This window comes from Scleropages formosus, chromosome 1 (genome assembly GCF_900964775.1).
Source record: "Scleropages formosus chromosome 1, fSclFor1.1, whole genome shotgun sequence".
In the NCBI taxonomy this organism is placed as follows: domain Eukaryota; kingdom Metazoa; phylum Chordata; class Actinopteri; order Osteoglossiformes; family Osteoglossidae; genus Scleropages; species Scleropages formosus.
In genome coordinates, this window is record NC_041806.1 from 42,476,511 (window position 1) to 42,495,604 (window position 19,094).

The window sequence follows — 19,094 nt, forward strand, 5'->3', positions numbered from 1 at the left end:
CTTTGTGAGAGTAATTTTTCATATTTCCTTGTTTCCACCTTTAAAAGAATTCAAAATACAATTTAATTGCAAGGAATTCACCCACGACACCTTACTTCCTTATATTGTAATCATCCATAAACAAAGCAGCAAACAGCATCTTGGCTCAGGGTGTGAATATTTGCCTGTCGTTGTGGTGCATGGACGAGTGCCCTAACTAAACAGAAAGAGCAAGACGGGCGCAGACTCACCTGCACCGATGACTCGCTCTATCTTGATGCAGGAGGCATCAAGCTCCTTGGCAAACTGATGGACGGCTCGGTTCGGGTCTTCATAGGTTTCGGGGTCGATGTATGTTTTGGTGCCTGGAAATTTAACTGTAGAAGGGTAAGAGGATTACTGTTGCGATTAAGTATGCACACAAAGCAGCTAGATCTTGATGCGCTGGCAGGATTACTGAAGCCAGCCACTGAGAAGGCATTACCTAAACAGTAAGCAGATAAACACCACCTGAGTCAAAAGGGCCTTCCCCTCACAAAAAACAACAATGTGCTATAGGCTAAAATTCCCTTTTCAACGCTTTCTGTATGGTAGGCCGATACAGTTACAGGCAGAGAATTCAGCTGTGCAGCTTGGATCTGGTTACCAGCAACAGAATGTAGATTGTATTAGCTAGCATAAAAAACCCAAGAAATAGACAGGAGTAATTCCTGAATTAAACTGACAGAAAACAAGAAGGACTGTCTGTCACCTCTGTGAGAGGAGTCAACAGCTGTCCTTAATCGTAGGCGGATCATATGCTCACAGGATGAATCATACATTTTGGTTATTGGTCCGTCATCTGCGTTAAAGATATTACTCAGAAGCACCTGACTGTTGCTCTGGCCCTGAATTATAGATGGTTGTGTTTATCAGTCACCATCAATAAAGGATGGAACAACATGCTTAAATTGATTTTAAAGCAGAAATGTGCATCGCTGACTGTTCTTTGTTTTAACAAGAAGCATAAACTAATTGACTGTCAGAATTAACTATGGCCTTCAGCTTTTATGTATATATTTCAAAGCAGCGTGTTCATTTTCCCCTCTTCTAAGAAACTGTCAAAAATAAGTATGTACCAAGTTGTGTTTATACTTGGGTCACTACGCTAAAGTATTATATTATGCCAGGGCAATTTGTCTTCCTATGACCTAATTTGTTCACATCAAATTTCCCTAATTACAACACTGCCAGTCAACATCAATTCTGTAAGCTGTTTAATGGTATGCAAGCTATTAAGCTGCACAAAAAACAGCAAAAATAAACGTAGAAAACAATGCAAAAATTAAATCACTAATCTGCTCTAGGCAAAATGCTGCCAAATAAGAAAGAATCAAATATCCTCTATGTCCTCGCAATCATGCAGCCCATGGAGACACAAAAGCATTCTGCATTCACAAGGCACAATGCCAGCTGATATTTTCTCCCCCCGCTCCTGTAATTGCTTCGTCCATCCAAAGCTGTCACCGGATCTGATGGGGGACGTCTTATCGCAACCTCCCGAGAAACACAGCAGACAAATTGGGCCTACAAGTTGAATTTACACCCTATCTGGGTCCTGTCGTCCCGGAAGCGCTTCGTCATTTAGTGTTGGCACGGGGATGCCTTTTATTACCTACAGGGGAGGGGCCCTTCTTGCCCTCGCACTCCCCGTCAGGCACTTAGCAGCAGCCGGACCTGCTGACGCCCGCCACAGACCCACGCGGCACCCTGACCCTTTGTTTCCAAATCAGCAGTTTGCCCACGGCGCGGATCATTAAGGGTTCACCCGGGAAGCTGTCTGCTGTGCTGTCTCGGGGGGCGTCATTAGGGCTGATGTGAAAAACTTATTGGTAAAGGAGCCAAGGAGGAAAACCTTGGCATTGAGTGAGCTGTGTACATCTGAACGGTGGACATCAAGAGGCAGCCTGCATCCTCATGGACTGATTTTATTTTCAAAGTTTTGTTTTCACCGCATCTCTGCTTCTCAAAGGTCTACATGTGCTTATCTGACACCATATGTATTTGCTTTGTCTGCTTCTGGCAGGAGTATTGTATGGTCTTGGTCCATGTGTTTCTGTGTGTTTATTGTTTTAGAGGCACGACAGCTATAACATTTTAGCATGGTAGCTGTTGTCTTTTCTGAGGTAAATGTGTTAAAAAAATGGGACTGTTTTTGGGATGTTTTCTGGGGGTAACTGAGCTATTGACAAGAGGCACTCACATTGGAAGTAAAGCTCTTCGTCTCCCTCCTGGTCTGCCTTGCTGTAGCCACAATGCCTTCAAAACAGGAAAAAAACAACAATAAAACAACCTATTCAACTGGCTGCACTGAACTAACAAAACGAAATGTAACATGAATTACAAAGTAAGTAGAACACTTGTTCAAGTGGACATTTCTAATAGTAAAAACGGATAGGAGTCACAGGCTTGAGTAGGAAAAAACCCTAACAAAGGTATTTGGCTGCTATACTGAATTGACTTTTGTTCTCCTCAGCTAATTTATGCACTAAGTTGGATAACCTTAATACAGAAATAACTTGGAAGATTTATACAAAAATCTCTTTGCAAATCTACTGATAGGAGCCCAAGAGAAAACCATTTAGTACATACAGCTGGTCCTAGTTACTCCTCAGTAAACTGACTTGTAGTCCACAGGGAACTACTGGCTAAGAACACAGTAACAATTGACAAACAAGCATGTGCATGTTCCAGGGAAAGGAGGTGAAATGGGCACTTTTCTTGGGTGAAAGGTACTCATGAACATACACCAGCATGCCAGTACCCCTGCTCTTTAAAGGCTTCACAGAAGTCATGCTGTTCATACTAGTGGTTGACCTTGTAAGATCAAGAAAGAGTACCACACTTCATTATACATCATACAGGGGGAAATTAGTTACCAGTGACTTAAAGAAATGAAAGCAATGGCCCAGTAAGGTCTTACATCTGGAACGGCAGAAATCTGTGTTGCAACATTATTCTGCTGTATATTACAAATAAAGAAGTAGCACATTCAAAAATGTTTTTAAAGCCTCTTTGCTTGAGATTCATTACAGGCACATGCAGAACAGTTGTGACTGTGAGTCCTGTAAGTGACACATGGTGATCCATTATAGCAGCATGCCACAGACAATGGTGCAATGTGTTGGGCTCCATGGCTATGGAAGCCCGTGAGTGACATAAAGGCTAATTGACAAATGGCGACTCACAGGAGCGGAGAGTCAATGGGGCCCGCGAGAGCGTACCTTCTCCCAATGATGAAGCCAAACACCATGAATACTAAGATGATGGTTCCGGCCACGGCCACCACAGCAATGATGATGACCGGGTTTTGTTCGCTGGAGACCGGAATGGTGGCTGAAAACAGACCACAACACAGCACAGGGCAGAAAGTTACCAGAACACCTTCTATCAAACTCAGGAAATAATGGGTACACACTGAAATAAGCCAGGCAATTCTGCACTTGACTATAGAGCAATAACTCGTTTTTGTCCTTCTAATGAGAAAGGGTGGTCTATTTTTATTGTAAAGACCTCTTCGTGCATTGTTCTGCGGTGTTAAAATGTAGGCTTAATAGTCCCAGGTGAAAATGCTGGTGCCCTTCATTTGAAACAATGACACATTTAGGTTAGACTTTTCTTTGCTCATTTTATGCTTATTTAGCAGTGAAGATTATTAGCCTTGGCACAATTTCCTGAACACTGGCTAAAAAAATGTCCCCTTTCTTAAATCAATAAAGGAACAACTGCTGAATTAAAACAGACTTGGTTCTTGTGTCGCTGTTTCAGTTATGACTAAAAAAGTCACATAGTGGTCTTGCACTCCATCAAAACTGACATGGCCTGCTTTTATTTATTATGTATCTGAAATATTCTTCTAATTGGTACCTCTACTCTATCAGAAAAGATACCCCATCACCAGTTGAGGTAGGTAACATCTGGGGTGAAGTTTGGAATTAACCAACACCATTGGAAGCAAGCATGGAGTGTAACATGCAGCTGGGCATCCACAGGCCATACCTGTGGCCTCCTCCTTGGTAGTAACCTCCAGTCGCGGGCCATACGTGCCATACCCGGCAGCTGTGAAGGCTCGGATCTGAAACACGTATGCCGTGCTGGGCTTCAGGTTGTTCACTGTGGCAGATGTTGACTTTGATTTCACAGTGGAGTAAATACGATCCTTCTGGTCCTTAACACAGTAAGGAAGAATACACAAAAAACAAAAATAAATAAATGAATCCTAAAAAAAACACATAAAGAAGAAGATAGTAATAATACGCTTCCGTGCTTGTGAGCATGAATTCACGTCAGTCTCTGAGTCATGTTTCTTCAGCGGCAATGTGTGCTTATTGGTGGATAAATGCGAGTTTGCTGGTTGTTCAGTGTTCAATGTGCCCTCTAAACTTAAATGCTCAGTTTATCAAAGCAAGTGTCACACAGTAACAGCAGGGAAAAACTCAACATCGCCCATGGCTTTGAATAAATTTAGCTGCTACAGCCTTGCATACACTATGCATTTTGTTGTTGATTTGTATTTTTTTCCTCAAGAAAAGCCCAAATGGAATGCCAGAGCTTATTTGGAGCAAAGCCATGCTTGTTTCCAATTTTACAGCTGGGTGGACCACAGATACAGTACGTGACACTGTGACGCGATACTGTAAAAAAAGCCACCCGAGGAGGCGGTGGACCTGCAGATGACCGGATCCTGAACAGGTTCTTACAGGCCATGGTTCATTGTGCTGTGCTCAACTGCTTACCTGCCTTTCTGCCCAGGTTACCGGATTTGCTACATGGACCTACAGAGAAGTTCTTGGGGATAACATATGTGAGGATGTGAAGGAAAGAGAGGAACACTATCTGACTTTACTGGCCTTGCCTGTGAGACTGTGTGGGGGTTTTTTAGCTAATTAAAAAATTCTGTGCATCCCATTCTTAATTGCAAATGTGAGAACAAAGTCTGCTCACATGCAAGAAATCCTGCAGACATCTAAGTCCCCAGTGCATGCATGTCGCATTTAAAATTAAGTGAAGGTGAAGATGCGGAGCAAAAGGTGTCCGAAATTCAACTCATGAGGCAATTGATGACCCCATGCAAAGATTTGCATACACACGATAGACACTTTAAGCGCTTCACATTGACTCTCACTGATTCTCTAAATGATTCCTCAACCCAATTCCAATGAAACTTTAAAACAACGCCAATAACAAACATTTTTAATTTCTTTTACCAAATTGTACAAATTTAAAAAGCATTTTACTTTGCGTATGTGTTTTCATAGAGTCGACTGAAGGTCTTTGTCGAGAGATTTTCTTTAAAAACATTAGGATTAAAATGACAAGATTAAGAAAACCTGCAAACACAAAGACAAAAAAGGACACACACGGTCCCCCACCTTCTCATAATACTTGATCTCATACTCGGTAATGACTCCGTTGGGCTGCTCTGGCTCTTGCCAGGAAAGCTGGACACTTCTCTGCTGCACCCTCTCTTTGATGACCTCGCTGACTTGCGAGGGTGCTGGGGAAGTCGGGATGAGAACAGACACATCAGCGAGTGCCCCACGCCAGAGCGCAGGACGTTGGAGCGCAGGCGTCCGGCCCAATCAGCCCCATACTGTGCTGCAAACAAACACCAAGCCCTCCGCCCTCTCTTCCACTTCCTGATGAATATTCAGGCACAACCTCTGAAATGTTTACTCTTCATAATGGAAATTTCAATTACAGTGCAAACAGCGGAAGAAGGCATTATCCAAGTCAGTGTAAAACTGGAATAGCTGGGTTATGAATGACAATTAGGTAAATTAATTCAAATTAAGTCAGTGGAACCGACAGCACTTATACTCCCAACGACAAAGGCAGCCAGAAAAGCTTTTATAAAGGAGCAACAATAACTATAGTATTAATTTAACATACATTTATGCCCTTAACTTCAACACTAGAAACTATCTGTATTTGTTCCCAACATCATACCCTTAATAATAAAGCGTCATGAAAACATTTTTTCCCTCAATAGACTGATGTAAGAGAACAGAAATAGTAATTACTTTTGAAGCTTTCATTGTTAAATTAAATTCAACGCCCATCTGCACTTCTGCAAACCAGGCTAAAGTTACCAAATAGATATCAAATGTTCCTCTCTTGGTTTATTTGATTGCTTGTAAAATAAGCAAAGCACTCAAGTATGAGGAAACAGATGTTTATGATGGGATGCTCATGATTCGAATCATAATGTCATTGATTAGTGAGACACATTTATAAGAGGAGGAATGTGTAATCAAGATGTTTATTGTGGGTCTGAATTCTGAATTTTTCTTTCTATGTCTCATCAGAGCAGTCTGTAGACCATGTAATATTAAAAAGCACCCTGATTCTCAAGATCAATTTGAATGCATACAATATAATTGTTGCTGTGAAATCCATTTAGTTGAGAAGTGTACTTCTAAACAAAATAAAAAAAAAATACAGAAATTAGAAATTGCATGGGTTAAAAAAAGATTAGGGGAAGTAAAGTTAATCTAAATGAAGTATTTTTAGGAATCACTGCTGGTATCCACAGTTATAATTCCAGGCGCAGGCTAAAATATACATTTAATATTGTTCAAAGGCTTTGGCATATGATAAATGTTTATGGTGCGCTTTATGTCTGTCTTTCTCCACCACATTATCTTTATTTGTATACTTCAACAGAACACAAATCAAAAATCCTAATGTGTATCAGATCATGTATGACACATATGAAGTTCAGCAGACAAAAATATTTTTCTTCAAAAGAGGTAAAAAAAAAACACAGAGCATGGGGGGAAAAATTGCTGTGGAATTATGAAACAAAAATAAAGTGCTGATCTCCCATTCCGTGATGATGGAGCAAGAGAGCAAAGGTCTCAGAGTTTAACACTGGATGACCCCTCATGTGCTTTAAAGTTGACCCCACACTAATGACTCTGTATGGATTAGTACATCATTAACAGTCGTCTGCGATGCCCACGCTAATACAAGTGACAGGGCACACTGGCAAGCCCGGGAAAAACAATGGCTGAGTTTTGACATGTCATATGTAATCCAACTAAAACAGTCAAACAACAGACCCTTCCGCTCTTTCCTATCCGCTGCACTTTCTTTCATTCACAGCCTATTGTTTCGTGCAGTAATTCAGCCAAGCGACTCCATGCCGTTTTAGTCACGTCACCACATTTCTCTATCTGTCCCATATTCCTTCTAAAGCAGACAAACAATACTTCCATCCCCAGTTGCCTCTCTTGAGTATTAGCAGCAACTTTGTGAAAGTTAGACACCATAAAACAGCAAGTCTGTTAATCAGAAATGTAGACTCTGATACATGTCACTATTGCTAAATGCATAATTTGTCAGCCTTGTTTTAATATGTAGAGACCAATTTTGAGCTTCTGTCAATTCATTATTTCTCAAGTCATTATGCTGTGCAAATAACAGAATAAATTGACACCTATTTAAATTTGTTACACAACATATTCAGGCAACAATATACAAATGCTGAGACCATTTGATTGAATCATGGGCTGAAGCCCTCTTTGGCTTTCTGATCTGCCATTTGTTTAAGCCTCACTAGAAATTCAGCCTATGCTGCAAGTGTCAATTACGCACCAAGGGTTCCTGCAATGGATGCTGGGAGATGCAATTTAAAGTGACATTTGTACATATGAAAACACTTGTAAGGCTGTAATTGGATCTTTTTACGGACTCACTGTCAGTCACATGGCCGCAATGGCAGTTTCTCCTCGGGAGCCAAATATGTATTCCTGAATGGATCCAGGCCTTCTGGGGGAATGTGGAAAGATAATCTGTGAGTGACCCTGCCCTTCCCTCCGGCATGAGTCAAAACATGTGACTGCGAGAATCCCATGCGCATGAACTACAGCCCTGCAATTATGGCTTCTGCATTTACGTGATGCTTTGCCTCTCTGTGCCTCCAGGCGTCGGGGGCGAAACAGTCACCCATCCGTCTGACGCATCAAACCCCCAATGGCTCATCATTGTCCCCTTCTGATCCAGTACTTGCTCACGAATGCTTTGCATAATCGTCATTAAGTGTGGCCGGTGATTCTTGATTCCTAGAGCCACACTATGTTTTGGGAGCAGCCTTTGTGTTCTACACTATCTGTGTCTATCTGTGTGTAAACTATAAGCGCAGAGACATATGAAAAAGCAGCGATAAGTCTGACAGAGGTAACTGGTTAGGAATCCAATCCAGCCAGTTTAGCGGGTGTCAGATAAAAAACATTAATGACATACTTATACAAAATAGAGACCAGTACCAAATAGCCACTTAAAGACTTTTAACATACCTCAGGGGCTCAGCGTGCCAGAAAATTGTGTAATTATTATGTCTTTCTTAAAGGAGCTGCTTTGGGAAAGCATTTAAGCAATCATTCGGTCATATTAACGAACATATTAGTGATCTTGCCACCGCCTCCCATAAAGCTAATTTGTTTGGAAGCCTGCTCTCTATCATGGCTGATATTTGAATACAATATGAGTGCTTTACACATGGGAATTTCTGCTTAGTTCCAACTTTTAAACTGGAGTGAAACTGAAAAAAGTGTCTGTTTTTTACCTTCAATTTATGGCCCAATTTTTTGGTCAGTGAAGCACGCTTAGCTCTTAAATTCTTCAAGTGGCAAATTCCTCAAGTCATGCTTGCATTGCTAATGCAACCATCTCTTTTGTCAGTAATTTGAAAACTAAACGTCTGAAAAGCTTGAATTGACTAGACATAATATAATTTCTCAATTATGTTTTCATATAAAACTAGTAAAACAGAGGAACATTTTGTTCTGAAGTTTAAGGCAAATACATAATTGAACTGAGTACTTCCGTGGGGTGAGCTAAAGTAATGGAGCAATGGAAGACAACGGTATGCTTTATTTTTTCAATAGATTCTCAAATTCGTGCTGTCCAGTAAATGGGACTATATATCTTTCGCATTGTGGTATGGGTTTCCAGTATACTGGTACCTTTTTAACAACCTAACCAGAGATATAAAAACATCAGGATCAGCACAGTCTCAAGACAGATGCTAATAAGGCATTATGTAATCTCCATTTCCACATTTGACACTGTAACTCTACTATGGGATAAAAATGTTGCGGTACTAAATGTAGTGTCGCCGACATCAGGGTGGGACAGCTGGCTTTGCTCTGAGCTCCTTGCCTGCATGGAAATCGAAGGCCGCAGGGCTGCTCCGCCTGGTACAAGTCACAGCTTTATGGCAAAGGTTATCTAATAACACTATGGTGGGTGCAGAGAAAGCCCAAGTGGCACGGGAAAGAAGTTGGTGTGACAGGGTTCTCACTCATGGGGGGCACATCACAGTCTTCCATGGCTGAAAAGACAAGACCACTGAGTGCTTGTCCCCTGAGAGCTCTGCCACCTCTGGTTCCAATCAGGGAGGAGATGTTGAAGCCAGCTATGCCAAACATAAATTGTTGAGCCTGATAAATAATGCTTTTATCTTTAAGAGGATCAAAGCATCTGATTTAATATGGATGAAGCAGCCAAGAAGAGTTTGCTCAGAAAGTTATCTTTTGGTGAAGATATTTTCTAGCTCTTGCCTACACTTGAATGTGACACAATAAAGCATATATATCATAATCCATATTTTGTAGAAAGAACCTTAGAAATTCTAAACATATAAGGCAAAAAAATCACATATGAAAACATGCAATTGTTGCCATTTTTCTCAGGTACAGGATAAATCAGGTAAAGTATTAACAAGCTAAATGAAAGAGTGAAAACATCACCTGCATAACAATATGGGGCTTTGAAGAACTTGAGAGGGCAGGCGGAGGGGTCACAAGGGCACAGCTTGAAAGCAATTAGCTGGGAATCATTTGGGGGAAGGCCTGGCTTTGGGCTTTCATGTTCCATCTGATGGCTGACAGTTTCGAGTACCGATGGGTGAATATTAATACACACCTGATAGTTCGGCTCTGACAGCCTGTCTACGTACCTAAAATGACAATTCCATGTCATTGTCTCCCTGTTCAAAGACTTTCAAAACCTTCGAACCCCATATTCAGTCCAGTTCTTTGAATTAACACTGAGATATCGAAACCAATTTCCTGTGCCTTGGGACTTTAAGCATTATCGTTTCTGTAATCTAGGACACTAAATAAAAATGCATTAAAACATTGGCTTTCCCAGCACCTAAAAAGAAATGCAGAGACAGAGGTATTCTGAATTATCTCGAAAATATGGAATTCAATTAATTTTGTTTACAGAATTTCTTTCTCGTAAGTATACAAAATGGGAGAGAACAGTAGTGAGACAAATGTATTGTTTTACTGGTAGCCTGTAGTGACACACGGATGTCTCCGAGAAAAGCCATGAAGTTACTCACTGAACTCCCTAATATTCACAGGTCACCAACATTAGTGCAGATTGTACACTGCGCATGATTATGTTTCAGATGTGTGTGCAGACAGCAATTTAATTTTAACCTCTGAGTGCGTCCATGCTGAGAATCTGTCATAATCTCCAAATGGGACTCAAGTCCTGTAACACGTGCCCAAAATCACCCGTCAGCTTTGTTACATAATTGTCAAGCCAGCAGGGTTCCCACTTATCGGCAATCAGACGGCTGGCCTCAGTCAGTGCCCAAAAAAGGGTGTGCAAGTGGTAGAAGCTATCATCGGTACTTTGCCATCCGCTGTGAACAAACACAAATGGGCATGCGTGGCAGTGTTCGCTGTGCTCCAGTGTGCTTGTGCCTACCCTGTCACATGTACATGTGTCACCTTTCCTTTTCTCTCAAAAGCATATTTCCTCTTTTTAACGCTTTAATGTCTTTGTATGTTTGGTAAAGCTATGGAGTGCTTTCATTTCCTTCTCTAAAACAGAATGGTGCACTATACCTTACCAAATTAATCCAAGAAATGTCCTCTGGACATGAAAATCCTTCTGCTATCTTGAGGTGCCAAATAAATTGTTCTACACGTCCAAGTTTGAACTGGAGTTGCCAAAATATCTTTCTCATTTTCAAAAGCCAAACTTCACTCTCCTTGTCAGATAATCTTGTCAAATTAAAGAATCTCAGTAATTATCTGCCTGACTGACAAACAACAATGTTGGCTCATTCCGGAAAGACTCGTAACTAGTGAAATGTGGACTACGTACTTAGAAACAGTTCCCACTTTCTGGAATAAACCACAACTAAACACCAAATGTAGCACTTCTTAGTTTAGCATGGTTTCATACTTAGCTTGTATCACAGCATTACCATTTGCCTCATCAATATAATCCCATTATTTAAAAAAAAAAAAAAATACTTTTGCATTTATGTTGATTTTTACATGAGGGCATTACAGTTATTCATATCAGGGCTCTAAATTTAGATTTGAACTACAGAAGCAGTGGAGTGTTTCCCTTTATGCAACAAGTCTGTACCTTTCAAAGCCCAAGACTATAAGTGTACAGAAATGCAAATCCACTGGAGATCAGTGTTGTGCTTTGGGTTGGTCAGTGGGAGCAAGTGAGATGATCTCAAAGCAGGTCTCACTGTCTGTAAATAAGTCTTGAAGATTTGCTCAGGTTGTGTTCATCAGGAGTCACTTAACCAAAATAAATCCAAGGGAACGTGCTGCTATTGGTACATATGCTGACACCATTTGGGTTCATAATTGCACAGATCCTCAGATCCAAAGACTGAGAATGACAGTGCAAAAACATGATTCAGCCAACAAAAATGTTTTGTCTGCCCAAATCCCTTCCTTGTATGCCGTTTTATAGAAAAGACTTTTAACTGCCTATTGACACAGTTAATGTCATTGAAAATACATTTCCCTGAAAAGAAACACTGTCTAGAAGAGACATGAAAGTCAAGAGACACATAGTAAATAGCAGTTTCTCCTTATCGGCCATTCTGAACGACCTTTCCAGCATGAAGTGGCTACGTGGCATGGCTTTTTGGATACATAACCATCTTAGCTGTAGACATCTTTGCATATGCACAGGCTTTATCATTTATCTTAATAAAACAAAGGCTTTGAAGTGAAAAGGGGGGGCTGTAAGAGAGAGGAAGACCAGATCAGAGTATACAGCTACTGTTCCCGGGGATAGGTCTGTAACTGTGGATATTTAGCGGATTTGCTAACCAGCCCAGAGGACCACAACCTTCTCATTTCCAGCAAATGTCAAAGCACACCCTTAGGCTGCAGAGCACATTTAAAGCACTGATTGGAAATCTGTGAGGCTCGGCTATTGAAAATCAACATAATTCACAAAGTACAACGCACTTCGAGTTTAACAGAATACAGAAAAAAAGCATACAAGCAAACAGCTCTGTTATTGTGGTTTCATTTTAACACTTAAGGCCACTTATCTATGCGTTTTGACAGAGCCAGTTCACCCTGCCAGAGGCTGTTTTTTATCAATGACAAAAAAAATTGTGTCTTTTGCATGTCCAAGGAGTATCAAAATTTCAAATTAATTCTTCACAACTGTTTCACACAGATGAGAACATGCAATGCCCAAGTGTTGGAACCGTAAACATCCATTTATTACAGGAATGCCTCTGTCATCAGGAGGATGATCATATTAATCAGTGCTCATATGCTCTTTAATCACAATCCTGGATGGACTCCATAGCAGCAAAATCATATCCAGAGGCACCAGAGCCCTGTCTGCAATGCTGCACACAGCACTGGTCACGCGCGTATTGCTGATTGCCTACAAATCCGTACCAAGACTGCAATTTGCAGAAATATGTGGATGGATCCCTATCTGCCGATCCTGCTCTAAATGTGGATCATATCCCTCCAGGCTAGAAGGTGACCCCCCTCACTAGATCAGCTACTTTTGAACAGTCCTGTGCATGGATTTAGAATTCAGTCCCTATGATCTCCAGCAGTTGGACCTGGTTACTGAATCGCTGTGTCTAGGAACATAACTACAGATGGAAGAGTGCTGTTGGCCTAGATGTGGTGTTTAGTTTGCCCTTTCTCTGCATCGGGCACTTTCTGATTATTTCATTTGGTCCTCACATGTCAAGTCACTTAGTGAGAGCAGGGTTGCATCTGTTTTGGCACGGACATGGTCAGCTGTAGCCAAACTAGGAGAATCGGGCTTCAAAGCTAAGAAGGGAAGGATGAGAGAGACCGTTTCACTTCTGTTGAAGCTGGACAAAACACGGAATGAAAAACAGCATATTGGCACCCCTTCCAAAAAAAAAGAAAAAAAATACAGTTCCCTTTGGTGGGAAGGCTAGTTCTCTCTCCTATTGGCATGCACTCTAGGCTCTGTCTCAGTGGGCTATAGGGCATGACCCTGTTGATCCCTGGCAATTGTGCTCTCAACTGAAGGGTACAGTACAATGCACTTGCATCAAGCTCTAAATTAAGTACAGATCTACAGGAAAGGCTCCGAAGCGATTATTCTCATTCAATTCTCATTCTGGTTCATTTGGTGGAATATGCCAAATTAACTGTACTCTACACTCATGTTTGCATCCACATCTCTCCTTCTGTTGATGTAATGCACTTGTGTTTTTCTCAGAAAAGCATCTGCTGAATTAATAAATGTAAATCTAATGTAAATGCCAAACGTATAGCTCTGCATCCATATTGCTTATGGCCCTATATTCCTAAGCAGTGACTTGTGTAGAGGTGATAATGACCTTACATGGACGTTCAATATTCAGCTGTGCGCTCTGCTGCAAAGAGGCTGAAGAGCATGCCTCATTCCACTGTGAGAGCTGAGTGTGCTAAAAAGTATGAGCTGAAACACACACGCACACACACACACACACACACACACACACACACACACACACAGACATACACAGAGACACACACACCACCTAAACTGTGTCCAGTGCAGGAAATCCAGTCGTCCTAGATTAGGTGCTACATCACCACAGACAGCGTAAAACGCCCACTTTTGCTTACTGGCAACTAATTTCTGTGAAAGTACAACAGTTAGCAACAGTCTCGATGAGTATATCTATCCCAGACACCCAGGCATGCTCTGCACTCTTCCAGAAAGGCATGATGCAGCTATTGTGCAAACACAGCTTACTCATACTGCAGACATGTTTGTTTTTCAACTTGTCTGTCATCTCCAAGTTGTTACATTTCTGTGACTCTGACACCGCAGAAAATGCCCTCATAGTCCTTTTGGACTTCCCACCCAGTCCTCCACACCATGAGCTCCCACCAACAGTTCCATTTTTAACTATAGGTGTACAGGTCTTATACAATGCATGTGGAAGTTCGATCCCCTTGTTAAATATAATTGTTCCTACTAGGCTGAAAGTTAAATGTCTGTGGGACATTCCTTTTCCACTGGCAGTATACTTATCTACTGCTGGTTACAAAAATACAATTGTTCACATACATATTAACTTAACCCAGTCAGTGAACAATGTTCTTACAAACATGATATATATGTCTTGAATGTAGTGCTATTTGCACGGGTCAGGAGATTAAGGATTCTATTAAACTTTTAAAGTAACATAGCTCTTTTTGAACCTTGAACTAGTGCTGAACTGCACCACTCATGTCTATGATAGTTATTTTGTATAATGATGAGGCGGAAGTTAGTTTATAGCAGAGCTTCTCTGGTGTCTACTCTGTTTCCACCTGAGAGCAAGAAAGGGAGGGTGACACTGAGAAAAGCCTGATTATCCCCAACCCAGACAAGGGCGCTTTTAGCTCTGCCAAAGAATCCGCCACCGATTGGAGATGTCCACAGCCTAAAATCTGTTGAGTGATTCGCTAGCTGCTAAAACAATGCTCCCTCTCAGGCAGTCTGGCCAAACCCAAAACCACAGTGGCTCAGCAGGCCATGAAAGGCCAGGCGGTGGCCCAGTTCTCTCCACTCCACTGGTGTTCCAGTAATAATTACCAGATTAAAAACGAAGCCTCCTACCTTTTCCTGGAAATCAAGTCATTCTAATCCTACTACTGTCCTACATCTATATAATACCTGTAATAAAGAAACCAGAACGTGTTTCACAACTGGTGATGTGTACAGTTCTTACCACACAACTTCTGACCTCTGCACTGTCATTCAGTACCTGAAATGTACTTTTTTTGCATACAATACCTCTTGGTCTAGATTATTTCATGATGACTGTCGATCAACATTGAAATTAAAACTCTTCTACTACAGTCAGTGACCAAATAATGAGCCTGCTGTATTTAAGATTTTTAAGGGATGCCATTGAAATGCTTCTCAGACTGCTGTGTGTATTTGAGCGTGAGTATGAGGGATTTTTAATCATGCTTTTTCAGTGAGCAAATACAGAATCTGTTACTACAAATTACAATGTCATCATTATCATATGGTAATTATTACTCTCAAAGAGGAATTCGGCAGCTTGCTCAATTCAAAGTTTGTCAGGTGAGAACACAAATATGACTATCAACTGTTGTAATAGGGCCATTAATGGTTTCCTAAATTATGCCTGTCGGATATTTTCACAAAAGGAAAAAACAACAACTAAAAATGAATCTGGAATGATAAGCCACTGGGCTTAAAATGTTTGCTAACAAAGCAATAGGTTTAATAGATGAATAAATAAATTAAAATAAATTTAAAAAGTTATCTAGATACACTACATAGAGTTCATTGGAAGTTGCTTTGGAGAAAAGCATCTGCTAAATAAATAAATGCAAATGCAAATGTAAATGTAAATGTTATCTACTCATATGAGTCAAAGCCAAATATGCCAAATGAAACTGGGTTAGAAAAAAATGTTTTCAGGCTCAAAAGTCCATCACTAAAAAGAAACAGGCTAGTCTTTGACCACAGTATCAAATCATTGTTTATGAACTGTTCAAATTATATCTGCTATGGACTAATGTGCTGCCATACTTGGTTTAGTTTTCCTGGTTCAGTTTTTCATCATGAAAAAAGGAACTTGGCATAAGAAAAGTATTGAAATGGAAGTAAAATAGAAAGACTTGTGATACCATCCAAAGTCAGATGGGTGATTCAATTGGGACTAATTAAAGTTTGGCGAAATAAAAACTTAGTTCTATGGTTCTTTTTCCTGCTATTTTTTTACATAATAAGCAGGTATTGTATCAAAGGAAGCTTACCTAATGGGGTGAAAAAGCACAATGTGAAATAATCTATTACAAGGGAAAAATGTGCTCCTGGCCAAATAAAAATTTAAGTCTCCACGTGGAACTAATCAGTAGTCAGTGCCTTGAATCACATTTAATTGTGTTGTCTCTTAACATGCCCAGCTTAACGCAACCACCGTTAATCAAACAGCACAATTAAAAAAGCTGCCCTAGACTCTTCTTTGTTTATTAGACTGAACTGCCTTAATCCTCCTCTATCAAAGCAAAGAATAGCCAGTCCTTTTATTCATATCCATAACCTGCTACTCTTTTTCCACAGTGACACAATGTAGATTGGTGACAGACGGTCTACAACAGCAGGGGAGTGTTTGTGGTGCAGATGTTTAGCTAGAGCAGACACATCAATACGGGGATTGCAGACGAATCTACTTTTACAGGGATAAAAAATGTACTGATCAATGGGTACAGTACATTTACGCCATTATTCACCGAACCTTAACAGAGAATCTGCCTTACTTCGTTTGTGGTGAAATACAGTACAGCATCCATAGAGGCCACGGTAATGGAGAGAACAAGATGATCATTAAATGCAATAAATAAATTATAAGAGGGCAGCACATGTGCAGATGTGGGAAAAGTGTGTGGTTTTCAGGTGACCAAGCTGGTCCGTCAACCCCAATCCCAATTAAAGAATCTTTGGTGACAAACGGGGCTTTTCCTTCCCTTTGCATCTGCAGCTATGTTTTCTCAGGAAACCAAAACTGACTTTGCTGTGCGTTAACTGAAAGACGCAGTTGTATTTTCATGCATATGAATGGAATGTTAAACTCATGTGACTCTCCTCGAAGAACCAAAGGGTAACAAACTAACAAAGGCCTTACTGATTGCATCACTGATGAGAACAAGCTCTCCATATGACAGCTCATGAAGTTACTGCTGGACATACAGGTTTCTGCTGAGGAAGCAGGTGAAAGCAACCAACCATTGAAGCCAGCTAAGACGGCTATTTGTCTTTGTTTGAAAATATCCGTTTTATTCCAAAATAATGTATATTACTTTGCTGGGGGGGCGTGGTGGTGCAGTTGCTTGGACCGGGTCCTGCTCTCCAGTGGGTCTGGGGTTCAAGTCCCGCATGGGTTGCCTTGCGAAAGACTGATGTCCTGTCCTGGGTGTGTCCCCCCCTCCAGCCCTATGCCCTGTGTGCCGGGTTAGGCTCCGGCTCCCTGCGACCCCGAATGGGACAAGTGATTCAGACAGTGCGTGCGTGCGTGCGTGCGTACGTATCTTACTGGGCAAGTCCATTAAGTCTGGATGAGGAACACTGTAGATGGGATACATATGTCAAGTGAGGTAATAAATGAGTAACTATGAACTTAAATAAATATAGCTGATTGTAGTGGTGCACATTTTTTGACAGTTGGAATGTTTTCCTTTTAAAAATTAACTACTTTGAAGCCAAGGTGAAGAGATCTGTCCTTTGCACATCAGTCACCCTGATGTTGATAAAGTGTCAATGCTGCACGCAATCCAAATGAAATCCAGCTTCAGTTATATCAGAGCGCATTTTCAGTGTGTAGTACCGTATTTCTGATCACACACACACTTTCAGAACCACTTGTCCCATACGGGGTCGCGGGGAACCGGAGCCTACCCGACAACACAGGGCGTAATGCCAGAGGGGGAGGGGACACACCCAGGATGGGATGCCAGTCCGTCGCAAGGCACCCCAAGCGGGACTTGAACCCCAGACCCACCGGAAAGCAGGACCATGGTCCAACCCACTGCGCCACCGCGCCCCCTGTATTTCTGATCCATTCAAACAAAACAAACTGGTTTGTTAAACAAAATATTCTACATTTCTGATATAATTAGTATTATACTCATAATAATTTCACAGATACTGCAAGGCCTTCTGATTTAATTGCTATTATTTGACAAATAGGTCTCAGTGGGAGTACAGGAATGTATTAATTAATCACTTTCTTCTTGTTTTTAAAATTACCTCATATCTGAGGCTGTGCTATTTTTGTGAGGTTTTACCCTCTAATTCTGCCTCATTTTTCTAGTGTTTTAACAATTTCTTGTGTCATTTTTCAAATAGGTGAGTCCAAGTGACTTATAAAATGTAAGTGGCATGGAGGTTTTGACTCAGTTCACTGACAGATATACTGTAAACACACAGAAACAGTGATACCAGGTGTCCTGAAAAGGCAAAAGGACCCACTGACGTTACATAAAAGGTATCAAGGAAATACGCAGATAAAAATACATAGTCGCCAACGTCAATGGATAACCGTTTCACCTGAGGCCGTCTGACAGGAGATCTGTGCTCATGGATTAGTAGTTCAGCTTGTAAAATGTGAGTGATTCTTTGATAAAAGCGTACAGTTCTAAAAATTAAACATCCCCTTTTTCCAAAATATTGAAAGTCCGTGAAGAAAGTTATGAGAAAAAAAGGGGAGTTAGTCCCCACTGCACAAAATTCTACTGAATGTTTTGGCAGCCCTTCTTTGACAGTGATGATGTGAAAAATGCGAGATTTGAGAGGAATCTAGAAATTCAATTATGTCTGTCTCTAAGGATAGAAACAGTTCCAAGTTTAATTTTAATTTCATTTTTACTTCAGAGAATAATTTGCTATTTGAACAGTGCAATTTTACAGCAGAAATGATATTTGGCAAACTATATGAATAAACACATTGGAAACGTAGGAAAAGTGTGACTAAACTGTCTGGAATCTCTAATCTAATCTGTATTGCACTGTGTGATAAGAAGACAATGCATGGTATAGATTCCTGTGTATATTAAATCTATAACTGTGTTCAGTAGCCAAAGCCATGATTTTTTTTCACTCCTCAAAGAAATTAAAACTATGAGAAGTGCAAAATCCTACACACAACATAAGGAGCGGCCATTTCTGCAGTTGCTAGGCTGCTGCAAAGAACACGATACAGGTGTTTCAATTATTTACAGGCTGCAGGCCTGTATGAAAGCGTGTTGGCAATGTATCAGCTGATTTGTGTAAAAAAAGTT

General features: G+C 40.8%; 1 protein-coding gene across 3 annotated transcripts in view; it reads right to left on the reverse strand.

Moving 5' to 3' along the window:
• The window catches only part of epha7 (eph receptor A7), a 58,265-nt gene that overhangs the window by 5,958 nt on the left and 33,213 nt on the right, over positions 1–19,094 (reverse strand). The window contains exons 6-10 of one of the 3 annotated variants that reach the window (XM_018743786.1): positions 5,391–5,515; positions 4,018–4,186; positions 3,243–3,354; positions 2,222–2,277; positions 231–344 (exon numbers count right to left, since the gene is read on the reverse strand). In XM_018743786.1, the coding sequence (XP_018599302.1) occupies positions 231–344; positions 2,222–2,277; positions 3,243–3,354; positions 4,018–4,186; positions 5,391–5,515 (576 nt within the window). Of the gene's footprint in view, positions 1–230; positions 357–2,221; positions 2,278–3,206; positions 3,355–4,017; positions 4,187–5,390; positions 5,516–19,094 lie in introns of all 3 variants that reach the window. The other 2 variants (XM_018743785.1, XM_018743784.1) reach the window with 2 other exon arrangements.